The sequence below is a fragment of the Grus americana genome, chromosome 9, assembly GCF_028858705.1.
Source record: "Grus americana isolate bGruAme1 chromosome 9, bGruAme1.mat, whole genome shotgun sequence".
In the NCBI taxonomy this organism is placed as follows: domain Eukaryota; kingdom Metazoa; phylum Chordata; class Aves; order Gruiformes; family Gruidae; genus Grus; species Grus americana.
The window spans coordinates 4,698,572-4,717,293 of NC_072860.1; the positions used below are offsets into that span (position 1 = coordinate 4,698,572).

At 43.4% G+C, this 18,722-nt stretch overlaps 2 protein-coding genes across 3 annotated transcripts in view; both read left to right on the top strand.

Annotated features, from left to right (window-relative positions):
• The first annotated feature begins 715 nt into the window (after positions 1–715).
• Positions 716–18,722, top strand: part of KLHL24 (kelch like family member 24) — a 79,285-nt gene continuing 61,278 nt past the window's right edge. The window contains exon 1 of one of the 2 annotated variants that reach the window (XM_054836044.1): positions 716–969. The gene's annotated coding sequence lies outside the window, so the exon portion shown is untranslated. The remainder of the gene's footprint in view (positions 970–18,722) is intronic. The other variant, XM_054836034.1, reaches the window with a different exon arrangement.
• On the top strand, positions 12,296–15,571 carry GPR148 (G protein-coupled receptor 148). Its single transcript, XM_054836052.1, has one exon. The coding sequence runs from the start codon at positions 12,454–12,456 to the stop codon at positions 13,510–13,512; it is 1,059 nt and encodes a 352-aa protein (XP_054692027.1). The 5' UTR covers positions 12,296–12,453; the 3' UTR covers positions 13,513–15,571.

An 18,722-nucleotide genomic window follows, 5' to 3' on the forward strand; every position in this document is an offset into this window, starting at 1 on the left:
CTCCAGTCCTGAAACTGGGCACCCCTATTCCTGCAACGCAATGCCTACATTAAAATACCTTGTTGTTTGTTTTTTTTACTGTCAACCTGTACTCAGAATATGTACGCTTAAAATTCTGACTTCTTGTATATGGGAGCTATATAAATGGCTTAGATGTTCTTTTTATGCATGCATAAACAAATCGAGATCTGGGACCTAAGATTGTGAGGTTGTCATGCATGTTCATGAACAAAAGAGAAAGCAATGATATTACAGCCTTGTTATTTGTCTTGTTGCACCTGTTCTGCTTAAAATATCTACATCTGGCAGGGTTTCCTAAGGGGGGAAAAAACACATAAGTGTTCAGAAACACAGAATGTTCAGAAGACATTACTCTATTAACATTTAAAGAATTGCATTAATCAACCTCAGCTTGGGCTTTGGTTGAGGAATTTTGAGAGATCCCTTCTGATTATTCTGCCTATGGCAGGCCAACAGGAGGCCATTTTTGGAGGTCTCTCCTTAGACTGTGGCAGAGAATACTTCCTTGTATTTGTCCCCCCAGGTCACTGCTGTTTGTCCAAATCACACCTTCCTATGCTTCTTGCGATTTGCTGATGCTGCCTAGTGTTAAATTGCTGGATGCTTGACACAAGTCTCATCTTCCTGCCATGAGCTCTGTGGCAGTAAACTCCTTTCACACACAGCTCTTTCCAGTGCTAGTTGGTGGCTCACACACCATTAGTGGCAGACAACCACTCCAAAGCTTTGTAAGTGAGCCCGATGGTGGATGTGTAGCAGAGACTGTGTCTAACTGTGCTGGTGTGCTGGTGCTTACAAAGGGAGTTTCACCAAGTGGCTGACCAGGAGTTAATGTGAAACAGGTCCCTGGTGCTAACTTGATGCTTTGTGCACAAATGGCAACTCGCAGCACCTGCAGGAACCACACAACAATTTGAGATGGAAGCCAGCCTGAGGAGGAGACTGAGGGTAAGGTGTTGCTGAGACTGGGTGTATTTTAAGTTGGGGTAAGGAAGAGGTTGGGGAGTAGGTTTTATGGGTTGGAGACTGCAATCCAAGGATGGGATAGAAGAATTTTGTGTCCCACCTCAGTGCAGTGCATATAGCTCATTGCAGAGTTGGGTGCTATTGCTGTCCTCTCAGTTGCCCCCCGCTAATAATGGCATCCCAGCTAAGCAGGTTTGGAAATGTCTGTACTAAAGTGAAAGCCAAAGTCTTCCTTCTCGTTCTTTGAAGTGACCCATGGACTTCAGGTCTTAAACTGCTGCAAAAATATGAAATAGGCTCAGGACAATTTGAACTAATGAGTTGCTTGTCAGGAAAAGGGCAAATAGTGGTGTGAGGTACTAACAACTGATGCTGGTAAGGAGTAAATTTAAAACCGTCAGTAATGAGGTCTGTGTAGGGGGCATTCATCAAGCAATGCACAGAGTTTAAAAATTTGAAATTAAGTGATTGTGACCGTCAAAAACAAAATAAGAAAACATACCTTAAAGCATGCTTTTGTGAGTAGGCGAGAACTGGTGCATTCACTGGGATGGAAATGCAGCAGGTTAACAAGAATGCGACTGAATATTGCTGTGGGCCCTGGTGAGTGCTCTTTGTTTCACTGTGCTGCCTTCAAGGGGCTGGAATCGGTTTTCCTTGCTGAGAAGGGTGGTGTTGCTAAATGGTATTATAATAACATAATGAGAAATCAGAGCAGCTAAGTCTTGACAAGGCATCTAGCTCGAGTTAATTAAAATAGAGAAGTCATACTGTGGTGCCAAGGGAAATAGTAAAAGCACAGATGGGGAGATTTGATTGCTTACTGAGGATTAGTGTGGGTAGTGCAGAGGTCTTAAAAGGACAAAGGGACAATCTGGGCAACCTCAAGGCTGGTACCAGAAGCTGAGATGTGAGCATGTGGATTGCAGATAAAACAGTTTTAAGGGTCAGTACTAGTGTGAATTTGTGAAGGAAAAGGCAAGCTTTAGGATTAATGCAACTTTTTTGTAATTATGGGAGTTGAGTCTGGGAAAAAGGGTGCCTGTACACAGTCATGGCTCATCATAATAAATGTAATTATGCTCATACTGTAGTAGAGCCAAGCCCAGGCCAGATCTGTTTAACAAAAGGCTATCCAAAGCCAAACTGTTCCCAGTCCAAGCATGGCTGGCCCATCCTGTTCTATGTTACAAGGCAGATGTGGTTCAAAGTGTACCTCAACACGTTAAGTGAGTCTTGGAGGTGCTAGTCACAACTCTGCTGGGGTCTGGTAGCAAGAACCTGTCTGCTCTGGCCTGGAGGGGGGGAAAAGTGCATCTAGCATGGGATGAGGTGTTAGTGGCTTTTCTGTGCTGCTCACAGCAGCCATAATCCCCTAATGTCCAGTCTCCAGAAAAGATTGTAGTGCAGAAACAGATCAGATGGAGGTGTCTTCCACACTCTGGACTAAGAGCCCAGAGCACACTGAATTAGATGGCCATAATCTCTCCTCCTCTGCGCGTCCTCTCATATTGGGCTTAATTCCAGGATGGATTTGGAGGCATGCTATGTAGGCTTATTGCATTTGTTGCTCTCTTCACTGGGACTGCGTGGAGATGCAGGAGGCCTGGGCTGATCAGCTCCTAGGACAGGATTGTACAGAAGAGCCCTTTCTTCCACCACACCCCAGATATATATACACATATACACACACCCCAAAAAAACCCCAAAACCAAAAACAAGCCACCAAACAAAGTAAAAGCTCAGGGGAGATGTGATATTTCCCTGAGAAGAGGAAAGGGATTGTCTGGAGGCAGAAGGAGGAAACTCCAGAGCAGATGAAAATGGAGAAAAATTTCCAGATTAGGAGGGGTCCTTAGAAAAATAAGATGCATATTTCTTCCTGCTCTTCAGCAGACTAGATGCTGCATAACCTCTGATCTGTCTGGTTAGAGATTTCTTGGGCCTAAACAAAGACAACAGGCTGCTTGTTCCTAAGGCTTTCAGTATTAACTGAAAACAAACCCAGTAAATTACTTAGTAGTTCAGAGCTAGTTTTGTTAGGCCTCTTGCTGGAAATCAGTCCTGATTATGCATAAATTATCAGATCAACTGGCCACTTGGTTTGCTAAAACCAGAAGGGACAGTACGAAGGGTAGGTAGGAGGGCCCGAGCCTCCTCCAGTTCGCTGACAAAAACAGATACTGTTCTATAACTCTGTATCTCTGCAGACGCCCTGTGAGGCTCCAAGGACCCTGTCTGGAGCCTGACGAAGGGAGTTAACCTGCTGCAGGCTGTTCTCTGACAGGTTGAAAGGCTTTGCTGGGTGGGGGGAAGTCCCCAAGCTGGTGTTTATTGGTGGCTAACCACGGGACAGACCTCTCTCTATTTTGGGAACAGGAAGGGTGGGCCTGGGAATCTTGCCAGTAAACAGCTTGAGGTGTAGCCTCAAGGGCCCTTACCTTCCTCTGTCCTTATGTGCCATTTCTCTCACTTCAGGGCTGAGGTCACTGCTTCTGTAATGTGGTGGGGTTTTTTTGCAAAGTGTCAAGGTGAGACACTGCTGTGAAACCAAACGCGGACCACGTGGCAGGCAGCTCCTATGTCAGCCCAAGCAGACAGCAGGAGTTCAAGAGCGTTTGGTTTATGTGGAAAGCCTGTAGTACTGGTGGTGCAGATTTCAGGCCACGGGAGCGGAGGGGCTTCCCCTTATGCTGACTCCTCAGCTGCTCGGGCTGCCAACAGCAGAAGCTGCCTCAGATGCGTGTTTGCTTTGACTAAAAGTGGGACTCAGTGATGCGTATCAGAAACTGCCTCACGGAGGGTGTTGACAGGAGCTGGAGTGGTTCACAAATAGTGTAGGAGACTTTCAGGACTGATAGCTGGGGATGAGAAGTGGCATTGTGCGTCTCATTTTCACCGTCACTTCAATCTCCAATAGCAGGCAAGAGAGAGAAATAAGTAAAGACGCAATCTCAGCTCAGAAATTGATGCAGAAGAAATTGGCGTGATACTTGTCAGGAAATGGAGAGACACAAGTGGCAGGGGTTGAGGTGGTGTCCTGGGGGACGGCACACAATTCCACAGCTGCTGTGCTCGAGCTGTAGCTGGCACTGATGTAACAGTGCTGGTTTGAATACAGCTTGGGCAAGATCCAAAAACAAGAGCATATTGTGGGCTTCCCAGGGAAGCCAAGTGTTTGGAAGGGTAAGGATTCATGGGGCAGCTAATATTGGGGTGACCTCCAGAACATCTGATGGTGGTAGAGCTTCCAGGAATGGGAGCTGCACAGGGGTGTGTGCCCTGAACTGCCTCAGAGCATCGCTGCGGGACTTCAGTGGGGGGAACAGTGCAGTTCTGATCTAGTTCAACTCACAGCTAATTAAAACAGGCTGCTAATTCATTTAAGTTTTCTTCTTGTATGAGTTGTCTTGCACCTTTTGTGATCTACAGTCAGTTTTGTGCATCTTTATATTCGTCTTAGTTGCTATCTGTTGTGCTGGGCTGGCATTGAAATGTTTTCTTTGGAGCAAGAAGCTGCTGCTTCATGGCAGTTTAAAGTGGCTCAATTAAAAGGACCTAGGAATTTCTGGGAAAATGCTGAGAATGAGTTAGAAAAACTGTTTGTTTTCTAGTTTTCCCCAGTAGCTGTAAATATAATGGACTCTTACAGGATGGGCATTTGCCTGTGGGTAGCTGAGCTACCTGGTGGCATTTTGGAGCTGGCTGCCACGCCAGTAGGTAGCAATGCTGAAAAGTATAGAGAGACTGAAAAGGGAGTGGGATATGTTGGGCCTGAACCAAGACTCAGGAGATGAAATTCTAATTTCTGACTCTGCGACTGCTTTTCAGTATGATTTGTGTTAAATTGCTGAAAATGCATCTGGCCTCAGTTCTTCACCACGTACCATTTTCCTTTGTTCGCAGAGGCTTTGTTGGCTCTAGGTGCTGCTGAGGACAATAGCAAAGGAAAAGAGAAAGACGTATTGTCTCTGGTGGTCCTCATGCACATCTTTTAATGAGCTGGAATTTGGACCAGAGAAGAAAGAAATAATTAAACTAAAAATAAAATTGACTGTGTTTAGTGAAGATCTTGGCTTGTTGGCTGCCTTCAGCAATGTTCTCTCTGGGCCTCAATCTTTCCCTGTTGTGAGCTGTAACTCTGCCAGTTTTGGTGAGAAGTTCTGGGCTTATCAGGAGGTGATGAGACCTCTGCCTTGTGCCTGTGGAGATCACCAGAGGAGTGAAACTGATGTAGGCTTATGTAACCCAAACATTGGTAGTCTTGCCTAAAAAAATTAATTGTTTTCTTTACAAGTTCAGAGCACTTGTGTTGCAACATTTATGTTCCTCCTCCCTCCCTAACATTGTTTTCCTGCCATGACATCTGAATCTCCCGTGTGAGAGGACAGCATATTGCTATGGAAATGAGTGGGAGCAGTATAAAGCCGCTGGTACGAGGACAAGGCAGAGTGAGGCCTCATGTGGAGAAAATCTAATTTTTAAGCACCTGTGCTGGATAAGTAACAAAGGAGCTGCTGGGAAGGGACAACAGAGCTTGTGAATGGCACTGTGTATGCAACCCACGGCATATTCCCCGCTTGGCTAATGAGAGATTGTGACTCTTATTCAGCAGCTGCTGGCAGTTAATCTCCCTGCCATATGGTGACTGTGCCTGGCACCTGCTTCATCAGTGTGAGATAAGGTCAGCGTCTCCCTCTGGGCTGAGGTATTTCAGAGAATCAATGTTGCTTCTTGTGTCTTTGCCACCCGGGAACCACTGCCGTTCCTAGGTACAGTGCTGGGAGCTGGGAAGGAGCATCTTAACTTTGGCAGTGAGGCTCCTTCCTCCCCAGGATGGTACTGTGCCTCGTGCTAGTCCGTGCTGTGTGCAGATTGTATCTGTTCATTCACAGTCTGTCATCAAAAGCCATGAATAGGAAAAGATCGCATGTATTTTCTTTCACACTGCTTTTTTTCCTCCCTTTTCTCTTTCTGCTCCACTTCTAGCATGTTTCCTTCCATCTTGATTCCTATATTGTCTTTGCCCCCCAGCTTGTACAGTGCAGGCAAATGCTTCCCAGCTGTCAGGGAGGAATTGTGACAGTGTACAGCTGTGGCTGGGGTACTCCTATCTGCTGCATCACCACTAAAGCCCCTGCCTGTATATGCCAACCTGTCTCTTCTACCCTTTTTTCCTTCCATCTCTCCTCTGGTATTTCGCTTTATGCTCTCCAGCCATCTGTCTCCCTTCTCATCAAATCATCCTTCAAGGAAATACCATGCTAAACCTATTCTGTACTGCCTGACTTTTTGCATGAGACAAAACATCTTAAGACAGGGATGTAGCCAGACAACTTCTGCTTTTGCCTGCCTGCAGCGGTCCTTCCTAGGCAACGCTGGAGATCATTGCTGGTGAGACAGGACAGAGACAAAATTCTCAGTGCCAGCTGCAACCAGAAAGACAGCCTGAGATGGAAGGATACTTCTAGGAGGCTGGTGGATGTATGTAGCTCCCCTCAAATGAGAAGTTTTATTTCAAGAGAGAGAAGCAGCTTTCTCCCTGACTTAAAAGAGGAGTCAAGGAGCCATGGATTCAGATGTGTATTTCTAGTTCTGTTCATGACTTAGTGTGATATTGAATATGGGTTTAATCTCTTCTAATAGCTACTAAATCCTGATAAGAGTGATAGGTTATTGTTCTTTATCTAAAGGCCTTAGCTTTCTGCAGGAAACTCCTCTTAGTGCCCATGTTGAAATAGTGTTTGAAATTCTTTTAGAAAGGTTCCTCACAGATTAACTGCTTTAGGAAGGAAGGCTGATATTTTAAAATAGGCCTTATTCAGTAGGCTGTTTCTGCTGTTTCATAAATGCATTGTTATGAAAAGTAGGCAGGAGTGATTGCTTCTCTTGCTGTGAATCTCAGATTCCTGTGAATCTGTCCATAAGTGACCATATAAACTAGCAGTTATTTGCTATAAATCCCTGGTCATATCTGCAGCTTGTCACATGAAAACATGTTAGTGAATGAATCACGTAGGTCCTTTCAGCACAAGAGAGGCACTGTGGCCGAGGAGGAAAACCTGTCTTGCTTTGCCTTGCCAGGCTCAGGAAATGAAAATGGGTGAGTTCGCAGCAGTCAGGGCCAAGCAGTGACCTGCAGGAAAGCAGGTGGTGTCTGGGACTTACAGACACTTTTTTCTCAGGCTGTTTTATTCTCTAACCTTTTTTTGAAATATTTATCAAATATTCCAAAACTCTATTTTTCTGATATCAAGCTTAATTCTCAATATTGCACCTGCAAGTCAGATTTGGCACAAAATTTACCTTGGCTTTGTGATCACTGTGGCCTGATGGTATTTGAAATTAGAAAAAGCGATTTAGGGATTTAATACTGAGTCTTCCCAGTCTCTCTCTCTCAATGTCCTCTCTTGTGTTTGCGAGCCTCATCAAAATGTCTTCAAACCACCACTTTCTAATCCTTGTTTTCTTTTGTTTCAGGTTTCATTTGACCTTTAAAATCACTGTAATCTGAGCTTAGTTTTCACACCCATTTCTTTGCTTCCTTTAGTAATTGCTGTGCCTGATTTGTGAACTCTGTACAGTTACAAGAGCAATGCCTGTGTCTCTTCTATAGCAAATACAAAGCAAGGCGCAGAACAATAGTTCTGGAGTCAAGAGGAGCCTCAGATAGCTGAGGCATGGAGACTAGGACACTAAGACTAGGACAGTCAAGCTGTACCTCTCCCCTGCAGGTTCTGACCCTGAAGAGGCTTGCAGAAAAGTTAAGATTCCCACTAAACTTTTTTTCTAAACCTTTATCTTTTAATTGACTTTCTATTTAAAGGAGAAGAAAAAAGGAAAGCTCAACCAGAAAAACAGTACAGTTCAACTGTTCTGACTACTTGTTTTTTCACTGATAGTAGCTCATTTCCCCAGAGTGAGAATATGGATACAGGTAAGAAATAATTACAGCTGGTTCTTCTGACCTGCTCGTGGGCACTTGGCTATTCACAGCTGGGAGAGCTTCATCAGCAAGTGAGATGCCTTCTGGACCTAGAGAAGCCTGGAAGGAAATTGAAGAAACTGCAATAGCACATGAAGGTTCCTGAGCTCAAGGGTCTGTTACTAAATGTGGCTGGAAATATCCCCATGAAATCTAGTGAAAATGTTGATTTGTTGGACCTGTCTCATCCAAAACACTTCTGTTCGAGGAGCTGCGGTGGACTCTGAGGCAGCCTTTCTACACTGCTCTCCCTGGGCTTCTGGCCAGGCAGATCAGTCTCTGGGGCAGACCCAAAGCACAGTATCATTTTCTAGGCTAGGACCTGGTGAGTGATGCTGGAGCAGGCAGCCATAACACAGGCTCCATGCTCATACTGAGACGGTAACATGGCAGCACCCAGGAAACCTCGGAGGCAAATGTGAGCATGCAGTTTAGTCACACAGTTCATCTGGGGTATCCCCTCCTAACACAGTCTCTTGGGATGCAGGGCTGGGGAAATCTTTGCATTATTCTGTTTGGCTTCCCTTGGTGTGGTGCTTCCCTGTTATGGCAGCAGTGTGCTTGTCGACCTGTTGAATCAGTTAGACTAAACTCTGTGAAATAGGAAGCTTCCCTGTGTGATTACACAGTTAGGTCCATACCATCTACTGTAAGGCAGTAATATTTCTGACCTTTTCCATTCAATTTGACACCTGTTTATAGTCAGCAACAGAATATAACGTAGTACGGTCTTTGCTGGATTTACAGTGTTCAGTATGGCCGAATGCATGCTTTCTTAGATCTCCCACACTCAGCAGATAACTAAGCTTTCAGTAGGATGTTGTTTGAAGCAGAAATGAGTAATTTACAGTGCATGATTCAGTTTAAAAATCAATACAGACTGTATTGAGCCAGAAGAGGGGCTGCTAATACTGTATGTCTGAATCAGCAAGATGTGTAAAAAATGTATCCACCTAACATAAATTTACCAGAGAGCATTTTAAAAAAATCAATAACTAGAGCAATTAAGACCAGGTTTACAGGAAATTGCAGGAGAATCATTCAGCTTGGCACCAGAAAATATTGAACACTGAGACGCAGTGGCAAGAAGCTGTCTAAGTTCAGTATCCTCAGGAGTGGTCTGCAGTGCTGCCAGCCCCTTGCATATGGTCCAGATGTGAAAATGCCTCCTAAGCTCAAGAAAATGAAAGGAGACAACAACCAGATATAGGTGGCTCTGGTGAATTCTGGGTGTATGTATCAGTGTGCCAAGACACCAACCTTTTAAATCTATCAGAACTGTACTGAACAGTTATAAGCCCCTGTGGAAATCTGAGAGGGTTGGCTTTGGCTGGACTTGCCCATGTCTGATGGGGTTGACTCTAGCTTTCAATTATTAGCTATTTTCCATTTTTGTAAAACTAAATCCTACCTGCATTCCAAAGACTTTTACAGTAGCACAATTAAAGCTGAACAAGCTCATGCTATAGGGCTTACTCTGCCATCCATAGGCTATAGCAGACAAACAGTTGAGCACAGGATAAATGAGGCTGTGAACTTGTGATATCTCATGGGCTCTGTGGTACTCTTATCATGTGGACTAGGTGGAAGAGTCGTGAGCTACTTTGCATTGGTTATGAGGATCTCAGCTGAGAGTGAACCTGCAGTCAGCTACTGCAGAATAATTAGCAAGTTCATACCTTTGCTTACCTTTCATGTTATTTACTTTGCATTCTTCACATTTACACTTCCGTGGCTGTAGAACTGGGTTTTCAAAAGGTGGTTCAATAGAAGGTTGCTGGAGTTACCACTTTGGCTTTGTACTTTTCAGTAGCGAGGATGTCAGTGTTTGTTACCCTCCAAGATGGAGCTGGCACTTCTTGCTCATGATAACTACTCTTTAATCCAACAGAAAGGAATAGCTGTGCTAGAAGGATGTTGGTTTTCAGGCACCAGAAGAAGAAAAATAATTAGGCTGAAAAAGTAAGAACTATTTGTTAATTGAATGACTGTATGTAAACAATAAGCCCTTGAGATATATATTTGCAGAACTACAGTGCCATATAACATCACTCTGTGAAATACTTGGCTGCATTAGACACTCCTATAAATGCCAGCAGATCATTGTATATTGCATTTATTTTTCCGTCAGCCAAAAGTGTGCAGCTGAGATGACAATGAACTCGTTTGTTTGTTCATATTTAAACCTAACTAGCTGGTGGAAAATACAGTTGTGATTTTATATGGAAATGAGAGAATCTACCCATTAATAGGACATCCTTGGAATGACATGAGCTGGGAGGCAGGAAACACTTCCACCATTAACAGAGGTCTGAAATTATAGTTGGAGGTGATTCTCACACACTTGAGTTTTCATTGCTTCCCTTCCATTTTGCAATAATAGTGTAATTCAACAGTTTGGGTGTTTGAGTGCTATTGTCTACTTAAGGTATTAACTGTGTTGTGACTCATTGATAGATTCAGGGAATGATCCTGAAGCTAAATGTATAATTGCATCAATATCATTCACGCACTTTTCAGTGGATCCAGGATTGAGTGAGCAAAAATAATCACCTTCTGTTTTGCCTACCCAGGCACCATAGCAACTGAAATGCTGTGCTTAAAATTATCATTGGTTTTTTCCTCCTATCCCTTTGTTCCATATGGTGCAGCCTGTCAAACTGTCTTAACGTACAGTTCCGCGGATGCCAACTATCAGTGTGTAAGGAAATGAAATGTGCACAAGATTTGATGACTGATGCTGAGTTTCATAAGCTCTCTGCTTTATTACTTTGCATGCCCTGAAACAGCATGTCCATGGCACAGCACGACTTTCTGCAAGGTGAGACTATGCACTGTCTCCCATGGATGGAAGCACGCTGCATTGCTATATGTTGGTAGCGATGGGGAAATAATGAACACAATAATGCTGTGTTAAGAAGCTGTGTTCCCTCTGCTCTTGTAGCATCAGCAGCAGAATCCATATTACTTGAGAGGAGAAGGAAGATCATGCTTGAAACAATGGTTAAGTTTGACCATGCTGGTGAATGTCAGAGGTCCTGGTAGACTTGTCCAGACTGCCAAAAAGGTTGTCTGGACTTAGACATTTTTATTTTTGGCACCAAAAAACCCCCTCAACTTCAAAACAGCTGAGCAGCCAGCAGATTTCAGTGACTACTTATTTTGACTATTTTTAGACCTTTGGCTTGTGCTCACGCTATTTTTCAAATACTGGGAGTAATCCTTTGATGTTTACCATTACTTAAAAAGCTCCAGGATACCTGCACCACCAGTGGGAAAGAGCATCTAGAGTTGGGAGTTGATAAAGCTGCATATCCTCCAGACCTCTTGTTTTTGCTACTTATACCCTGTGTAAACAGAGTAATGTGATGTCGTAGCAGTGGTGCACTGCTTTGTGCGGTGTACACAGGGGTAAGGAACCGCAGGAGGCATAGACCATGAAGTAAAATAGTGCTGCTATGTTCGCTTTGCATCACACAAGATGATGAATAACTGCATTGATACAGTCTTTTTGATTAAATCTAAAACTTTATTAGCCAGCGTTGAGCCTATTAAAAAAAAAAAAAGCTTTTCTTCTGATCAGACCCATGCCTGGAAGAACTTGAAGAGTTCCTTCTCTGCAGTCCAGCCCCTTCACAATTCTCTCATTGTGCTCCCAGCTCAGTGTGCTGTCCAGCAAGCCGAGAATTGATCTCCAAATGGACGTTGGAACTGCCAAGTCTGCTGTAGGGTATCTGGTACGTTACAGCGTATGTCGCTCATCCCAGATAATTCACAGATTGACTGTAAGTCTGCAATATATGAGAATTCAGTATTTGTGTATCATACATTAAAAAAGGCAGGGGAAGGCTTATCATCTATAAATAACATGATTTGATTCACCAAAGAAAAATGTTATCTATAAACAAGATAATTTCATTCACTAGAGCCATTGCAATACAATTTTACAACAGGATTGAGAGCCATTTTCATTGATCACTTCAAATCGATTGTGTTGTTGCATACAAATTGGTACAAAACGTCACCCAGTCACATTTATGGCTCTCCTACATCAGTATACATGCAATGTTGTTCTGTATCATCGTATATTTATTTAATCAAATTTCATCTGCCTCAGAGTGATAATGTGATGAGAAGAAACTCAAATTACTGAAAATGATCAACCTGTTCCTTTCTGATTAAAGAGCTAGCTGAGGGATTTAGACCTTTTAAAAAGCACACAAAGATTCGTTCTCTCTTCTAAACATTAGATTTTGCAGAAAGAAAAGAAAATCTCCACTTCAGGCAAAAACATCTTTTGGCACCAGAGAATTCACTTACAAATTTCAGCTTTCTGTCCTTGAGAAGAGCTGGTAGAATTGGCTACAGAAATCACTGTGCTTCCATGGGCTTTTTGCATCCTCTGCTTCATTTGCCTTTTTAAGGACTTGGTGTAGAAGATCTTGCTTTCTCCAATTCAATCATCCCAAAATCTGAAGGAAATGGACTTCTCTGGCTGTGCTGTAGCAAGGAGAGCAAATACAACTGCATATCACCGCAGGGAGATGGAATTCAACAGTTCCTCAGATTTGGATGAAGCTTCATTGTACTATTTGCTGGAGGAATGGGCTCTCAGCCCATCAGGCACAAACATGAAGATGTTTTTAATCCCTCCAGTTGTCTGCCTCGTGGCAGGTGTCCTCATCATTCCTACAATCTTGTTTGTGATCTTCTCCAGGTTTAGCATCCGTCAGGAAACAAGGTACATGCTGCTGGGAAATGCTCTGCTCTCTGATCTGATCTACCTTTTGTTCTACGCCCTGTCAGCTGCTCTCAATGCAGCACGTGTACATCTCCCAAAGGAAGCTTGTGTCGTCCTATTATTTTTGCTGGCAGTAGCTTACTGTGGAGGATTGTTCACAGCTGCTGCAATAGTCTTGGACACATACATAGCTATTTTGTTTCCTTTGCGCTACATTGCTATTTTGCCTCCTTCACGAACTAAAAAAATTATTGTATTACTATGGATGTGTTCTGGGGCTTTCCCTGGGATTTTCTTCTTGGTGCTATCGAGCACTCACAGCTTTGTGCCCTGTGTCCTGGAAACGTGCTCGGTTCCAGTAATACTACTATTAACTCTGAATGGGACTGATGCTATGAAACTCTGTTTCTGGCTTTCTACCACGGTTATCTTTCTCTGCCTGTCTCTAATATTTTGTTGCTATGCTATTCTGTATTTTAAAACCAAACAATCGGGTATATGGGCGAGTAGCTGTTCCAGAGCCAGCGTAACATTCTTAATGCACAACACTGTGTTATTTTTTTACTTCTTTCCACTCTTGGCCCTTTTTGTAGAATCATTCTTGTGCGTTAACATTGTCATCAGACTGCAAACAGGAATCTGGGTGTGTCTGACGGTCTGCAGCATCCTGATGATTCTGCCTAAAGTTTTGTTCCCTCTTCTGTATGGGCTTCGATACAGAGAGATCTTGGCATCTCTCAAATCTATTGTCAGAAGGAAGCATCTTCACCTGGCGTCGCCTGCTCCGTTACCATCCTGAGCCAATGCAGAGCACGGCCACAGCAGAGGAGCTGCCCTGACATTGTTAGCATGTGAGCCTGACAAAAATCACTCAGCTTCTGAAGAAGTAGTGGTCAACCCAAGTCAGAGAAGATGTGGGTTGATTGCTCTGTCTCCTTGGTGCCAGAAAGCCACAGATCTTTCATCACAGCTGGGAATACAGCAAATGCTACCCTGGACGAAGTTCTAAGCTTTGTTGTGATGTAGAAGGGCAGTGTCTGTTGGAGGAGATATTGATCCAAGATAACTTTCACCCACCTGTGGCAGATGCCTTTCTGGAAAATAGAAAATGAAAAATAGATGGTGCAAAGCAAAGGGGGATAGCCACAGGTATCTTGACAGTATCACCTACAGTAGAGAGGATCCTTAACCAAATGTGCTGTGAACACACCAGCTATTTCTTTCACTCACAGTGTATTCTTGCAAGGTTGGTAGCCAGTGTCCTGTTCTTTAAAACATATACAGGAAGGTGCCTCAGGAAACTGCCGTACTCGGTGAAATGTTGTACTTCATCTTGTGCAGCGTGCTAGCCTATTAGCTGCCTTATGGATTCTGCCTAACAATCTGCAAAACACTGAATTTTTATAAAATCTGTCTGATGGGAAGTCACCTTTGATCAGTGTCTGTTGGGCAGCCCAGCACATGATGCTGTCAGGGAGTAACAGAGAGGGATGGGGTGCTGGGTGAGGGAAATGGAGCCAGGAGCAGCGGGTCGTAGTGCCTCCCTGCAGGGTGCAGTCCTGCTGTGCCTGTGCCGGCTGAGCCGAGTGGGTGGCTGCGGGCAGCCTGGGCCGGCCCAGAGCCCTGACTCCCCGCTGGGTCCGTACTCATGTGGCCAGGCCAAGGCTGAGCCCAGCAGCGGGGCAGGAGCAGCGAGGTGCGAGGCTGGGCACAGGTGTACCCGTAGCATAGCTCAGACGTAACCGGGGTCAGGGACTAAGCGTAAGCACTGCTGCTGAGTCCCTGCCGAGGCATCTCCCAGTTCTGTCTCGCAAATCTTAGCAGCCTGATCCAGGTAACAGCTGTACCACGTCAGAGCTGGTGTTGGGTACCTGCCACCAAACCCCTAGGAAGGTCAGGAGAAGCTGCAGAGCCTGTTGATGTACTCAGGGGCAAGAAAGATAATATCTTGTAAGAGCCTTTTAGGTCTTCCAGATCAGCCACCTACCTACAGAAGATGAGTGAAACATCTTTCTGATCTGTAAAGAAACCAAAATGACATAAACATCACTGTGGGAAATTTGAATTGCAATGCCATTCCTTGGACTTGAGAAAAGAGCTTTCATATGTCTAAGGATAGCATTTTTAGAATTTATTACTTTTTATAAAAAAATACATTGGACTTAAAAAAATACACATTAGAAAATGGCCATTGATTTCACTCTGTGCAGTATTTTCCTTGTGTGCAGACTCTCTCCACCTTCTGTTTGCTTAAAGCAATACACAGAAAGTGCTGAATGTGGCTTTTGGGGATTTCACACTCATCTGAAGAATTCCACTAAGTGTGAGCCAGGAGAAGGTTGGTGTCTGGTTGCATGAGGTGGTTTTTGGCAATGAAGCCTGTTTGAAAAGTTCCTGCTTATCTCTTTTTCTCTCCTCATTCCTAAACTGCTTGCTACTCTCTTCACATTGCAGTGCCTGCTCTCTGCAGTGTGCTGATAACAACTGCTTCTGGGGTTGCAGGTTAAAAATATCTCTCTGGAGAAGTGGTGGTGTTTTCATTTTAACTAAGATTATCCCAGTGATCTGTTTTATAGTATGTTCTGAGAACAGCTGTGTCAGCACAATTGAGAGGACAACAAATTCCAGTTCAGAGGTAGGAATGAGGCATGTTAGAGGCTTTGCTGCTAAGGGACGCTTCTTGTGTAAAAGCATCTTTAAGGTAAAGTTGTTGCAGGTCAATAAACTGTATTATTGTATATTTCCTTTAACTATGGCTCTGTGCTTCCCCTATTTTGACCAAAAGGAACGTTAAATTCCTAATTGCTTTGTTTTCCAGAAAAAAACCCCCACATTTCTTCTCAATGCTCTTCAATAAAAAAAATAGGATCTAAAAGTTGGTTTTTGCTGGCTGCTTTTATTTTTCTCCAAGATGAATGTACCGTAGGCATTTGACGTACAACCTATGTTTGTATAAAGACTTCATTTTCGGCCTCTAACAGGGCTCTTCCATAACACTAGGAAGGATGGGGAAAATGTCTGTGTACTAGATCAGGTGCTTTCTGCTACATCCCTTTAGCACGTGGTGTAATTGAGAATGGAAGACGTACCTGTAACTCCCCAGGCCACTCATGCACTGGGCCAATTCTTTATGCCAATGCCTGTTGGCAACGATGCTGATAACTTACAGGTTGTTTTGTCCATGCAAGTTTCTTTCAAGCTTTATCACCTAAAGTTTACCTATATTGTAAATTTTCATGATAAGTAGTAAAGATAACTGTGTAAATAGTATAAAGTAAGGTAGTTCTATATAAAGCCACAGATGACTTTAAATAGCTGCAGGTTAATGGTATTTGATCTTCCTGCTAACCTTTGTCAATTATGAAGTTAATCTCCAGGACAGACTCAGATAAGATTATATTGCCAATTCTGTAGTTTTTTCTTACATACGCATCCCCTGGGTATAGTTGGAGACAACTAGAAGTTTGGTAACATAAAGGAGGATATTGAAAGAAGAAAGAAGTGAATTGATGATTGTGGCAAGTTTGTGTATATGAAATCTACCTACAGTGATATCATAAGGACCAAGCAAAAAAACCCCACTGCTTTGTGGAAATGACCTTCTAAGAAAGATTAATTAAATAATCATATTCATGTCCTTGATACTGTTCCCTAAAATGGGTATTTGTCTAGAAAAGATTTTAGTTGAACTGAAATTGTTAAGTTGAATAGAACTCTAAAAAGGTCATCTGCATTGCAAGTTGATGATATTTTATTAATCCCCATTAAGTTGGGTTAAAATTAGTTGGATAAGATTTTCTTAAGTGACTGCTTATAGACAACTTTCTACCATGGGGTATTACTGTGCTGTTTGGTACAGAAGCAGTATGGTGTATAGAAGAAACACGCCGTATGCCTGAATCATTTGCCTTTGAGGATTTCCCAAATCTATTTGATTAGGACCAAAGGACTCACCAGGGCAATATCACAAGCACTAGGTTCTTATAATTCTTTTACTAAATGTCTTGAGTTTTGTCTTATAGATAGTTAGGCTTCTTTTTCTTTCCTTTTTTTTTTTTTTTTTTTTGCCAGAACCTCATGACTGTGGTGATTAGCAACCTTGTAAGGATGTCTCCAGATAAGCTCTGGAAATTCAAATGGAGACTGTTTACCGGCGCCCAGCTATCGACCTCTCCCAGGTCACATAAGTGAACTTCTTGGATGTCACTGTGCCTGCCCAGCATTTTAATTTAAAGTGAAATGGAGAGCAGTTGACTTTAACATGTGATTTGGCAGCTGGGGGCAGTAATCCTTTAATACATTGCAATAGCATGAATCACCAAGGTATTCTAATTTATAGCCTAAATATATTCCTGGTCAGTTTTTCCCCTCTTTTTTTTTTTTTTTTTTTGTGCCAATGTTGTCACTTAGCTTACCATGGCTCTCTTCCCTCTCAGTTGGATTTACAGTGCAGTTGACTGCTGTCTGTAACCTGCAGACTGAAGGGAGTCAGACCTCATTCCAGGGGCTGGGCCTGTGCCATATACCGCTGGAGAAATAATTAAATCTGCAGTTAGGTCTGTGCTTCAAATGAGATCAGTTTTGGTGTCACAAGATACAGAGAATCTCTAGGCAGAAGCACACAGCTTTGGATTTGGGGTTTAGTTCATTTGCAATGATTTGAGTAATTATTCAGTAAAACTAATTAACCTCCTGCAGTTTTAGTAATTAATAGTAGTGTCTACTCCTACTCCATCATTTTCTAAGGGAAATTTAATATAGTAATAGGTCAGAAGGAAACGGGCATTTGCCTGGTTGCGCTGGAGGCAGACCTGAGAACCCCAGGGCTGCGTCCCCGTGCTCGGGAACGGCACTGGCTGCCCCTGCAACGGGTCATGCAGCTCCTGCAGGCAGTCATCTGCGCTTCGCTGGTCGCTGGCTTTGTACACCGAGATACTGTATGTCCTTTGGACAGAAACTGTGATTGTGGCCATTCCCTGTGGGAGGTGGGTATGTATAATGGATGAAAGGGAACCTGTGATAGGAAAAGTAAATTACAAGTTTCCTTGAAACTTATATTCATTCTGTTGTCTCCTCTTTCCACTCCCACCTCTCTGCTGGGCACAGCACTGCTAGTTCTTGCCAGTTTTTCACAAGCCCTGTGATTTCTGGTGTTTTCATAGAACTACTGATCCTGAATGTCTTTGTTTTTCAATATGCTTCTAGTCCTTCAGATTGTCAATCTGAAAGGTACAAAGAGCAGGCAGGCAAATAAAAACAACTCTTCGTGAACTGCTATTAAAACATCAGAATTTTTGACAGACTATCATGAGTTAGGAGAGGGAAAGGAGCCAAGCTGTGTTCTTGCTGTCTTGTGTTTGTCAGTGAGGGATGGTCTGGCTTGTGCTTACCCAAGGTCTGCAGGTGTAACCGCCACAGGAGAGACAAGAGGCTGTTTTCTGTATCTGCTATCTAGAGTAAAAATTTGTATTTGAAAGTTTATTTGGACAACTTTTTTCCAACTCGGTGGATTATGTTTCTCAAGCAAAAAAATACAAGTTTTGCTACTGACATCGCAGGGAGAAAATCAGCAACCAACTCCTTAGGGCTACTGGCTTCTAGAATGATTCCCTGTAGGAAGAACTGGTCAGCTCAGCAGCTTCTCAAGGGGAAGGGGAGACTCCCCATTCATCCACCTTCTGTGTCCCTGTAGACCAGCCAGTACTGCGAGCCAAGTCAAAGGTGGTAACCGTTCTTCAGAAAACCTTCTGTAATGAAATACCCTTTTTTAGAAGGTATTTCTTTATGCCCTCCAAAAAGTAGAGCAGGATGGGACGATCTGGGCCAGTGTGGAAGCATGAGAAGTGCTGCACCCTGCAGAACGACAGGAGAGTTAAGAAGGAAGAGAACCAATTAAAAAAAAAAACAGTTGGAAATGGAAGGACTGTAGGAAGATTAGAGTAAGAAAATATGGGGATTGGCTGGAATTGTGGCCGTGAGTTTCAAGGCATGGGGCCAATTGCAGAAGAG